Source organism: Podarcis filfolensis, assembly GCF_964270895.1.
Source record: "Podarcis filfolensis genome assembly, chromosome: 10".
In the NCBI taxonomy this organism is placed as follows: Eukaryota; Metazoa; Chordata; class Lepidosauria; order Squamata; family Lacertidae; genus Podarcis; species Podarcis filfolensis.
The window spans coordinates 71,030,588-71,042,864 of record NC_139612.1 but is presented as its reverse complement, the minus strand read 5'-3'; the positions used below and the strand labels follow the sequence as shown (position 1 = coordinate 71,042,864).

Genomic DNA, 12,277 nt, shown 5'->3' with positions numbered 1-12,277 from the left:
TGGCGGTTCCCTCCCTGCGAGAAGCCAAGTTACAGGAAACCAAGCAGAGGGCCTTCTCGGTGGTGGCGCCCTCCCTGTGGAACACCCTCCCACCAGATGTCAAAGAGAACAACAACTACCAGACTTTTAGACGACATCTGAAGGAAGCCCTGTTCAGGGAAGCTTTTAATGTTTTATGCATTACGGTATTTTAATATTTGGTTGGAAGCTGCCCAGAGTGGCTGGGGAAGCCCAGCCAGATGGGCGGGGTATAAATAATACAAATAATAAATTATTATGTTGTTGTTGTTGTTGTTGTTGTTGTTGTTGTTGTTGTTGTTGTTAAACAGATGGACCGGCTAGTTTATAACACATATCCTTCTTTCTGTCTCTCTCCTGCATGCTTCTGGTTCTCCTCACAAGACAACATAATTAAACTGATCAACGGCGGGTGGCAGCCCTTCAAAGGCCGGCTCTTTTACCTCATCTCGCACCCAATGGGTTTTGATTTCGCTCTGAGTGAATGTGAGAAATTAAGGACAATACTGCCCACCATTGTCACGAAGGAAGAGGAGGTAAGTTTGAGGACCGCAATCCACATGTTGGCTCTCCCAGGGAAAACCCACTGTGGACCGCTGGACCAGGACAAATGTCCACTGTTTTTTTTTCTGCAAATGGACATTTGTTATAGCCGGGAGGGGTCCCAAAGTCCGTCTAGTTCCAACCTCCTGCAATGCAGGAATCACAACGCATGACAGGATCACAGGTGGAAGGAAACCAAGTCAATACGTGAAGCTCTTTTGCAAAAATGCTCTACACCAGGGGTCAGCAAACTTAACCGTGCCTCAGGCTGGTGTCTCCAGAGCCCATCTTGTGGCAAGCCAGAGGGCAGGGGAGCATGTGCCCATAATCGTGCGCACACTCTATTTCCGGCACACTTCCGGGTCAGGGGAGCACCGGAAATAGCTTGTGCGCATGTGCACGGGCCTCCTCCGACCCAGATGTGCACCGGAAATAATGCTTGCACATGCGCACAATGCTTGTGCATGCACACAAGCTATTTTCGGTGCTCTTCCGACCCAGAAGTGGGCGGCCACGCAGCACAGCGCCGGTAAGAGCGGTCAGCGGGGGGCGGGGGTCGCCGCAGGCCAGATAAACGAGTCCCTCGGGCCTTGTCCAGCCTGCAGGCCTTAGTGTGGAGACCCTTGATCTACACCTTGTGGAAATAATCAGAAAGCAGTTTGGGTTTACGAATCATTAAATAAGTTGGAGTTTTTGTTATTAAATATACCAGGAAAAAAGCACACCAAGAACTCTGGCCAATATAAGTTTCAGCAGTGGGAGGGATCCCTACTCGCAAATCAATAATCAATTGTAACAAACACTAATCCATTCAAAAGTATGTATTCTGACAAGGATTACAAACTCAAATAGAGATTATAAACCCAAACAGAGATTACAAACTCAAACTCATAAGGATATGCATAGCACAATAATTTGTTACAGAATTAGAGATAAGAGTTGATGAGTAAAGATAAGTTCATGTTAGTCAATAGTCAGATTTGATGTGATGGTCTTAGTTTCAATCTGAGCAGACTTCTGACTTCTGCTCAGTGATTGAAACTAAGACCTTCACATCTCTATTTGAGTTTGTTATCCTTGTCAGAATACATACTTTTGAATGGATTAGTTTTTGTTGCAGTTGATTATTGATTTGCGGGTAGGGACCCCTCCCACTGCTGAAACTGATATTGGCCAGAGTTCTTGGTGTGCTTTTTTCTTGGGTTTATGAATCGGCAAGTTAGTTTGCCAGGGAAATGTCACAAAAGGAGCAGCCGTGTCTTTGTAAAGACTCATGGTGAAGTCTTGCCTATGTACTTAGCAGAGGGAGATTTAAAGGCAAACCTCAAATCCCACCCCCCTCCCACCTCTCCACACTTCCTCTGCCATGCACAACTGTGTGCAGGCCTCCCTGTCTCCTCTGCCCGACTCTTGCCCCTCACCCACATGCAAGAAGTTTCTGCCTGCTCACCCACTGCCCGTTTGCCCACTCCTAGTGGTCAGCCATTGCTCCCGGGTGCCTGCCTGCCTCTCCCCGGCTGCTCCGGCTCCGTCACACTCAGAAATGGTGCCAAAAGCCAGGAGGCAACCCAGGAAAGTAGAGCGGTACCCGGCTTGGTGGGGGATTGCCCGAGGGAAGGAGGACGGAATGGAGGGGAGGAGAAAATATGGGTGGGGGGAGTAAATATTTTATTGGGTGCACAAAGAGACCAGGGCCCTGTAGAGTTGGCACCTTTGCATAGTTGTCAACTTACAGATTTGAAAATAAGGGACCAGCAGCCTCAAAAATAAGGAATCAGCAGCCCAAATAAGGGATTTTCCGAACACAGCTATGTTCAACTTCTGAGCCCCTCCGACCCAAAGGCGGAAAGCCCAGCCAGCAGCCAAACAAAGCCTCAAGCGGTGGTTCCCACAGCGCAGCAACCCGGCAAAGGGGATGCAGCAAGGAAAACCACCGTCACCTCTCCGCTGGGAAGCGCTGAGCAAAGGCAACGCGGCCGATTTGATCGGCACAAAGCATGCAAGCTCCACCCCCCAGTCGTTCTTATACTCCTTATTGAGTGAGCAACGCAGCCAAGCAACACAGTTGGAGCCTCCCTCCTCCCTGGTCGGCAGGGAGGGAGGGAGAGGAGCTGCTTCCTTTGAAACTCGGGATATTTAAGGGACATCATCAATAAGGGACAGCAGTGGGACACGGCACTGGGATAAGGGAGTTTCCCGCCAAATAAGGGGCGGTTGACAGCTATGCACCTTTGGGGTGGGAGAAAATCTGAATCTTCTCTTTGGGATCACATGGTCCCTTGAGAATCTTCCCGCTTGCCCTCAGAACCATTTTGAGCATCTGTGCAGCAGTCACGAGCCAAATTTAGCTGGAGATGGAACTGAATGCTGTCTCGAGAAGCAGGAAATACTCGACTGCCTTCTTCTACTGCTTTATCCAGCTTTCAGCTTTTAAGAAAAAATGCAGAGCCCTGTTAGTGCCATTCAATGAAGGAAGTCCATTGCTTTGCAGAAGTGTTTCAAGCCCACAGCAGGCTAAAATAAACCCGCAACCATCACAGCTAAGTGCTGGTCAGTTTCTGGCTAGTTGGGAATGGACTTGCTATCCTGCAGACAATTCCAGTGGTGTAGCGTGGGTTGCCAGAGCCCGGGGCTATGGAGGGAAACGGACAGAGTATGTGTGTGTGTAATCGGCTGCCTAATGACGCCCACGTCACCCAAGAGATCGCAGACGCAGAGATAAGAAAAGAAGAATCGTTCCACTGGTCTGGAGAGGTTCACTTCCTGGTCTCATGGAGAAACTGTTTTCAACAGAGTCCAGCGACGGAAGAGCGCAGCTGCATTGCGGCAGCACCAGGCGTTGATATTTTGCATCCCTAATAATTTTGTCAGTAGTGATGTATGGAAGTAAGAGCTGGACCATAAAGAAGGCTGATCGCCGAAGAATTGATGCTTTTGAATTATGGTGCTGGAGGAGACTCTTGAGAGTCCCATGGACTGCAAGAAGATCAAACTGATCCATTCTGAAGGAAATCAGCCCTGAGTGCTCACTGGAAGGACAGATCGTGAAGCTGAGGCTCCAAGACTTTGGCCACCTCATGAGAAAAGAAGACTCCCTGGAAAAGACCCTGATGTTGGGAAAGATGGAGGGCACAAGGAGATGGGGACGACAGAGGACAAGATGGTTGGACAGTGTTCTCAAAGAGACCAGCATGAGTTTGACGAAACTGTGGGAGGCAGTGGAAGACAGGAGGGCCTGGTGTGCTCTGGTCCAGGGGGTCACGAACAGTCGGATACAACTAAACGACTAAACAACAACAACAATTTGTCATCCCGTTCCCCCAACACCACCACGCTATGCCACTGGACAAATCTGAACGCATGCTCAATGAAGCCAGGGTTTCATCTGCCCTTGCGTGGCCAGGGGTGTAGATCAATTGGTAGAGAACATACCTTGCAAACAGAAGATGCCCAGTTCATATTGCAAGTGGGGGGGTCAATTTACGTCCAGGGGTCCGGCACGCTTCCTCCACGCAGCTCTGCTCTTCCCCCCTGGAACCTTTGACTCCAGCAGAGTAAACACAGCGGATGTAGAAGCTTGAAACGTTCTGTCGTGTGGTGGCAATAACTCAGGCTGACACACAGCTCTCCTTATCTTAAAGTCTTTATTCTCGCACAGATCAACACATCGTAAATCTTCCCGGTGAGAGTTCGCCCATGTTGCTCCTTTCTCCTTAGAGCAAAAACACAGACTGAAAGCACACACAGAAATCCACGCCCCTTCCGTGTTCTCTGCCCGCCCTCAGAATGTGAGGCGTCATCACTCAGAACTCTTAACCCTGTAAGTTCTGAGCCCCCTCAACACCCCCTCTCGAATCACATTCTGAGAGGACTTCTGAGTGTTCAACACCTTCCCCATTGCCTTCCGCCCCTTCCTGGCATCATTGTTAGGCACCTGTTGAACCTCACAAACCTCAGGTTCGCACTGTGCGAAACCAACCCACGCATTTGTGACCTGAAACCTCTCAGGTGGAATTCCCTTTGTTGCCCTTGAAGACCGCCTGGGCACAAACTGGGGTTCTTCTCCTGACCCACTGGGGCCAGCTTGTGTGTCTTCCTCATCAGACTCCCCCTCTGACTTGACACGTCTGTGAGCTTTCTCCATTATGCGCACAGGAGATGAGGGCTCACTCTTGGACACTCCTTTCACAACCTGTGGAGACGCCTCCCCCTGGTCCTGATCCTGATCATCGACCAGATCACCATTATCTGGCTCTCCCTCCTGCTCAGATTCGGATTCAGACAGACAATCCGAGTGAACGTCAGAACGCACTTTGCGTCTTGCCCAACCATCCTGCTCAAAGAACTCAGCCTGTTTACTGACCAGAAGCTTGGTTTGATCACCTTCTGGGTATGCGAACCTCCACCCTTTTGTCGCGGGTTCATACCCACAGAAGATCATTTCCTGGTATTTTGGACCACCTTCTTGCTGCAACCACTTTGGTACAGGCACCATGGCCCTGCAACCAAACGAACGGAAGAAATGCACCAGCGGCTTCTGTCCGTTGAGCAAGAAATATGGGGTGTCACCTACCACTGCATTGTAGCACCTGTTCATCGAGAAATTGGCCGTTTTTACCGCCTCCCCCCAAAAACTGTGAGGCAAACCAGAGTCATCCAGTAGAATTTCGGATGCTCGGACCAGAGCTTTACTCCTAAGCTCTGCCACGCCACTCTTCTGAGGCGAAGTCACCTTGTGACGTATCCCCCTCTGGCGAAAGAAACCCTTTAGAGCAGACCCAGTGACCTCTGAACCACGGTCAAACTGGAAACCTTGCACCTTGGTGGAGAACCTCTGTTCCACCTCTGCAACCCAATCTTTGATCAGTTGCGCTGCTTCCTCCTTAGCTTTCAGCGTGAAAGCCCATGCGTTCCTGCTAAAATCATCTGTCAGCACCATCAGCCACTTGGCCTTGCCCAGACTTGGCTGTGGCATACCTATAAGGTCTGCATGCACAAGCTCAAAAGGCCTTGTGGTCACTCTCTCCACTCTGGGATGGCTAAATCCCTTGTTTCTGGCTTTCCTGCAAGCCTTGCAATTCAAAGGTTTACCACACTCTTTTACCTTGCAACCTTTGGTGCACTCTGATAACATCTGGATGTCCTCACAGGACCCATGTGACATCCTCTTGTGCCACACGCAAGCACACGACACATGAGTGTGCCCCCCTCCCTCTAGAGGTGATTCCAGAACAAAGAGGTTGTTCTGATCCTTTCCAACACTTACGAGCTCCTTCCCATCTCTGGAAATTGTGCAAACATTTTTTTCAAAACTCACAGAATATCCCTCCTGTAAAAGAGAAGGTACAGACAGTAAGCAATGCTTTATCTCAGGAAGAACATAAACCTTCAATTCAGCCTGTAAAAAAGGGACAAACAAGTTAGAAATATGGGTTACACGGCCCTGTGCACCTGTAGCAAATCTAACAGTTTTCTCAGTTGAAACAGCTTTGCAGTTCCACATTTGTCCATCAGGTGGCGCTGTTACCAAATGGGCATTCGCAGCTGAGTCAACAACCCAACATAGGACCCTCCCCCCACTGGAGTTGTCCTTCTTTGTTGCCTTAGCAACTGACTTCCTGCTCCTCCCGACCTTGGAGCTCTCGATGCAGGTGGTGTTTTCCACAATAGCCATCGAAGCAGTCAACGTCTCTTGTTTCTCACGCCTGCCCCCTCTGCAGGCCCAGTTGCCATGGAAACCCGCCTGGTTCCCATGGGAAATGTCCTTGGGACCTTCCTGCCCTTTGTCTCGCTGTGGACAGCTTCTGCGCAGGTGCTCCGGAGAACCGCAAGCAAAACATCTCCGAGTGGAAAACTTTGCAAACTGGCCTTTGGTCTTTTCTGCCCCCCCAACCTTTCCAGCAGCCCTCCTCCTTGAGGCTTTTCTGCTGTTGGGAAAATGGCTTTTGGCTTCTGCTGTGGTTTCTCTGCAAACCCCTTCCAGCTCCTGCCAAACAGCCTGGGCACTCTCAAGACCCTTGGAATGGCCTTTCTGGCCTGCACCCCCAAACTTAGGTGCAAAGCCTCCAGAGGAACAGCTTGCCACTGCTTTCCTCTTTCCAGCTTTCAGCAGCTTCCCAGCACACGGCTGCTCATCTCTCTGGCGTGTCAAAGCATCGCAGCAGCTTTCAGACACGACTTCAGCCCACTTTGGGCTTTCTGGGCATCCCACAGCCCCTCCTGGACGTCCCTCAGGCTGGCGTCTAGCCCCCTCTGGTGTGGCTCCCACTCTTCTCAGTGCCTGCCAACCTTCCCAGGGCTCCTTCCCGTCTGCCTCTTCAAAAGGGACTGACGACTCCCGGCTGTCTGCCATGTCTCCCCCGGGGGCCCAGCTTACTTACAGGTACCTCCCGGTCCGGTAGATCAGATCCTCCCAGCGAACTCCTGGCTGGCACCAGCTGCTCCTTGCTGGCCTTTGGCTGCAGCCCTCTCACACGCACGAACGTTGCTTATCTTTATTGCTGACACCCATAACCTATTGCAAGTGGGGGGGGTCAATTTACGTCCAGGGGTCCGGCACGCTTCCTCCTCCCCCTGGTCCTTTGACTCCAGCAGAGTAAACACAGCGGATGTAGAAGCTTGAAACGTTCTGTCGTGTGGTGGCAATAACTCAGGCTGACACACAGCTCTCCTTATCTTAAAGTCTTTATTCTCGCACAGATCAACACATCGTAAATCTTCCCGGTGAGAGTTCGCCCATGTTGCTCCTTTCTCCTTAGAGCAAAAACACAGACTGAAAGCACACACAGAAATCCACGCCCCTTCCGTGTTCTCTGCCCGCCCTCAGAATGTGAGGCGTCATCACTCAGAACTCTTAACCCTGTAAGTTCTGAGCCCCCTCAACAGTTCATTCCCTGACGGCATCTTTAGGTAGGGCTGGGAACGTTTTCTGAAACCCTGGAGAGGCATGGCTTCCTGCCAGTGTAGGGTCTGACTCAGTACAGTCATACCTCATGTTACGTCCGCTTCATGTTACGTTCTTTCAGGTTACCTCCCGCGGCGACCCGGAAGTACCAGAAAGGGTTACTTCCAGGTTTCGCCACTTGCGCATGCGTAGATGCTCAAAATGACGTCACACGCATGCACAGAAGCAGCGAATCCCAACCCACGCATGCGCAGACGTGCTGCTGCGGGTTGTGCTCTTTTCTTTTTTAAAAATAATAATAATAAATTTTATTAGTATTTTCCAAACAACAACAGCAACAACACGAAAGATATCAAAAAATAACAATACACAACACACAAAAATCAACATTCAAAAACTAAAGAAAGCAACAACAACGACAAACCAAATCCATATCTTACAAGTTAATATTATAAACACTAAAACAACAACAAGACATTGACTTCCACCGATCCCACAGCACCTCCTTTATCTCTCATTGTGTCTTCCTGTTTTCCTGTTTTCTTTATCATCTCTATCCTAACATCTAGATATAAATCCTTCTTTCATATCCTTTCACTTCACAAGGTTATTCCAGACTCAGCCAGATTTCTGCCCTCGAAGCTTGACTTTTGAGGTATTCATTTAGGCACTCCCATTCTTTTTTTTACTTCGCTTTTTGGTTTTTGTCTCATTGCGTCTGTCAATTTGGCTAATTCTAAGTATTCTGAGAGCTTACATAGCCATTCTCCCCTAGTGGGTAACTGATTCCCTTTCCAGTACTTAACCACCAGGATTCTTGCTGCAGATGTTGCGTATAAGAAAAATTTAGTTTTGTCTTTTGGAATATCGTCATTTAAAATTCCTAAAAGGAATGCCTCTGGCCTTTTACTATATGATATTCTTAATATTTTCTTTATTTCTTCATGGGTTGTGCTCTTTTCATGTTGCAAACGGGCCTCCAGAATGGATCCCGTTCGCAACCAGAGGTACCACTGTAAAGCACAGCTACCCCACTCCTGTGTGAGCTTTCTGCCGGAAAATCGATGAACACTCCTCCCGGAAGGGTCCTTCGTCCCAGTCAGGCCTTCTGTTTGTCTCTCTTGCAGCTATTCATTGAGACAATTGCCAAGGAGTCGAGTAAGGGAGTGTGGATTGGGCTCAAAAAGGACGGCTTCTCATGGAGCTGGCTTGATGGGACACCGTACAATGCAAATAGCAGGCAAGTGTCTGGAAAAACCTCTATACCGTAAAGAAACTCTCGGGTGTTTTCTCCTTCCCACCCTGAAAGCAGCTTACGGAAGGTTGCCTTTCCCCGACTTCAACTTCACAAGAAGCGGGAATAGGGCAGACTCGGAAAACGAGGTTCTCTTGGCATTCTGACGAGAAGCTACCTTGTTCACACCTCCAGTGTGGTGTAGTGGTTAAGAGCGGTAGACTCATAATCTGGTGAACCGGGTTCGCTTCCCTGCTCCTCCACATGCAGCTGCTGGGTGACCTTGGGCTAGTCACACTTCTCTGAAGTCTCTCAGCCCCACTCACCTCACAGAGTGTTTGTTGTGGGGGAGGAAGGGAAAGGAGAATGTTAGCCACTTTGAGACTCCTTCGGGTAGTGATAAAAAGGTAAAGGTAAAGGCACCCCTGCCCGTACGGGCCAGTCCTGACAGACTCTAGGGTTGTGCGCTCATCTCACTCTAGAGGCCGGGAGCTAGCGCTGTCCGCAGACACTTCCGGGTCACGTGGCCAGCGTGACAAGCTGCATCTGACGAGCCAGCGCAACACACAGAACGCCGTTTACCTTCCCGCTAGTAAGCGGTCCCTATTTATCTACTTGCACTTAGGGGTGCTTTCGAACTGCTAGGTTGGCAGGCGCTGGGACCGAGCGACGGGAGCGCACCCTGCCGCGGGGATTCAAACCGCCAACCTTTCGATCGGCAAGTCCTAGGCGCTGAGGCTTTTACCCACAGCGCCACCCGTGTAGTGATAAAGCGGGATATCAAATCCAAACGCTTCTTCCAGTCAATGCACAGACTGAAACACAATCGTGCTTCAAATTTTGGTCTTGTCCGAATTTCGCAGCACAATTCACCAGCCATTCTAGGCATTCCTGTTTGGATAGGCCTACTACGCAAGGTGCTTGGAAGTTTTGTAAACAAAAATCTGCCCTTTTTTCCCTTATGGGGTACCCAAGAGCCCATATAGAGTCCTTACGTAGGTTCCCTTTTGGTAGGAGAAAATAACAGAGGCCAACCAGAGAATATTGAGAAGCAAAGCAGCTAGTAAGCCTGATCTTTATTGATCTGTTGCAACAGGGTCCTCGCTCACCACGCGCAGGAGGGAGGAGGAACCCAGAACAAAAGTGTGCCTGCCCTTATATAGACATTTTAAATTCCCTCCCTGGAGTCCAAGACCACTCCCAGAAACATCATACCTACATCACAGAAAGGGAGGTCTACATCAGAAATCTGAGTGCTTTGTTTACCTCCTCTCTGCCAGGTTACCTGTTTAATGGTCACTTGATTGGCTTGCCTGGGGAACCTGGCCAGTCTTTTGTAATGATAAATACTTAGTTCCTGAGCCAGGTCACAGCCTCACACCTATTCATACCTTAAATGTGCCCTTACGACAGGATTTGTGAAGGAAAAGCCAATGGGGAGGTTTTTCCATTTTCCTTTGACCTTGCAGAAGAAACATTTGGTCAGTTTGGGAATCAAAATGGTTTCAGGTTGGTCTTCCTGTGCTGATCTATGTATGTGCTTGGTTGGTACATTTATGAACATTTCATCTATATTTGAGACCTTAAAATTCTTATCGCAGAAGGTGGATGCGTGTTCCTTGTAACTTGGATTCTCACAGTGAGGGAACCGCCAGAAGGCCCTCGGTGCTGGATCTCAGTGTCCAGGCAGAACGATGGGGGTGGAGACGCTCCTTCAGGTATTCTGGACCGAGGCCGTTTAGGGCTTTAAAGGTCAGCACCAACACTTTGAATTGTGTCCGGAAATGTATTGGGAGCCAATGTAGGACTTTCAAGACCCTTGCCACATTCTAGATTAATTGTAGTTTCCGGGTCACCTTCAAAGGTAGCCCCACATAGAGCACATTGCAGTAGTCCAAGCGGAAGATAACCAGAGCATGCACCACTCTGGCGAGGCAGTCCACGGGCAGGGAGGGTCTCAGCCTGGGTACCAGATGGTAAACAGCTGCCCTGGACACAGAATTGACTTGTGCCTCCATAGAATACAGTAAATGCTCATAAATGTGCAAGGCAAACACACATACATAAGCAGATAAGCCACAGGTCTGAAATAGTACAGGAGGGCAATCCTGAAGCCATCTGGACTCTCCTCAAAGGGCCTCAGATATTTCTCTGCAAGGAAGCTTTCCAATTGTCTTTTCACTTGAAAATCCCATGAACAAAGCTTCCTGGAATGTAGTTGTGGCACCCAGAACTCGACACAGGTGTGGTAGAATCATAGAATCATAGAGATGGAAGAGACCACAAGGGCCATCGAGTCCAACCCCCCGCCAAGCAGGAAACACCATCAGAGCACTCCTGACATATGGTTGTCAAGCCTCTGCTTAAAGACCTCCAAAGAAGGAGACTCCACCACACTCCTTGGCAGCAAATTCCACTGTCAAACAGCTCTTACTGTCAGGAAGTTCTTCCTAATGTTTAGGTGGAATCTTCTTTCTTGTAGTTTGGATCCATTGCTCCGTGTCCGCTTCTCTGGAGCAGCAGAAAACAACCTTTCTCCCTCCTCTATGTGACATCCTTTTATATATTTGAACATGGTTATCATATCACCCCTTAACCTCCTCTTCTCCAGGCTAAACATGCCCAGCTACCTTAGCCGTTCCTCATAAGGCATCGTTTCCAGGCCTTTGACCATTTTGGTTGCCCTCCTCTGGACACGTTCCAGTTTGTCAGTGTCCTTCTTGAACTGTGGTGCCCAGAACTGGACACAGTACTCCAGGTGAGGTCTGACCAGAGAAAGTAGTTTGCAAGTAGCTGGACACAGAGGCGGGACGCATCAAATTGCTGAGAAATTTTGTTACGGTGTACAGAACAGAACCAAAGTAGGATTGCAATCTGCACTGATGAACGTTGCCTCTTCTTTTCAGTTACTGGAATGAATTAAGCAAGATCCCTGGGCCAGTACTGGAAGAATGTGTTGAAGTTCTCAATGAATGCAATACTCCAGGCTTCTGCTGGGAAGATGCAGACTGCACTGATCAAAGAAGCCCAGTTTGTGTGATGTTCCCAGACTCAATATATTTGCCTTAAGCTCTACACAAGAGGGAAAAAATGGACAGAGGGCCATTTCATCCCAAGAAACCAAAGGATAACCCAGTCAGCTAGCAGACGCAGAGAGACGGGGAAGGAATCCACTCCGCTTTCTGGCTCTCACACCTTATCAATAATGTTGCTTCCCTAAATTGGGAGACCTTATTTTGAACCCCTCAAAGATGCAGATGATGAAGACCCAAAATAAAACCATTTGCCTCCTCACATTCCCCTTTCCCAGTTTTCCATCTTTGGGGGAGTTTCCTCACGAGCACCACGAATAATAATATGTTTAAAAAATATTTATCTGGAAATGTCATGTAGCAGGAAAGGAGGAGAAATGCTCTTCAAAGTTCCCCACCAAACCTCTTCGTTGAAATAAATAAAGGAGTGTCTCTCCACCGTGGCGTAGCACGTGTTCCTAATCTGGACAAGACACCCTTTTAAGTTCCATCGAAAGGCGAGAGAGACAGTGTGGTGTAGTGGTGAGAGGATTGGGCTAGGACCTG

At 49.1% G+C, this 12,277-nt stretch overlaps 1 protein-coding gene across 1 annotated transcript in view; it reads left to right on the top strand.

The window, feature by feature from the left end:
• The window catches only part of LOC310743063 (C-type lectin domain family 4 member A-like), a 35,624-nt gene extending 23,631 nt beyond the window's left edge, over positions 1-11,993 (top strand). The window contains exons 7-9 of the mRNA XM_083573154.1: positions 403-554; positions 8,593-8,705; positions 11,606-11,993. Of these exons, the coding sequence (XP_083429280.1) occupies positions 403-554; positions 8,593-8,705; positions 11,606-11,768 (428 nt within the window). The 3' untranslated portion in view covers positions 11,769-11,993. The remainder of the gene's footprint in view (positions 1-402; positions 555-8,592; positions 8,706-11,605) is intronic.
• Positions 11,994-12,277: the final 284 nt, after the last annotated feature.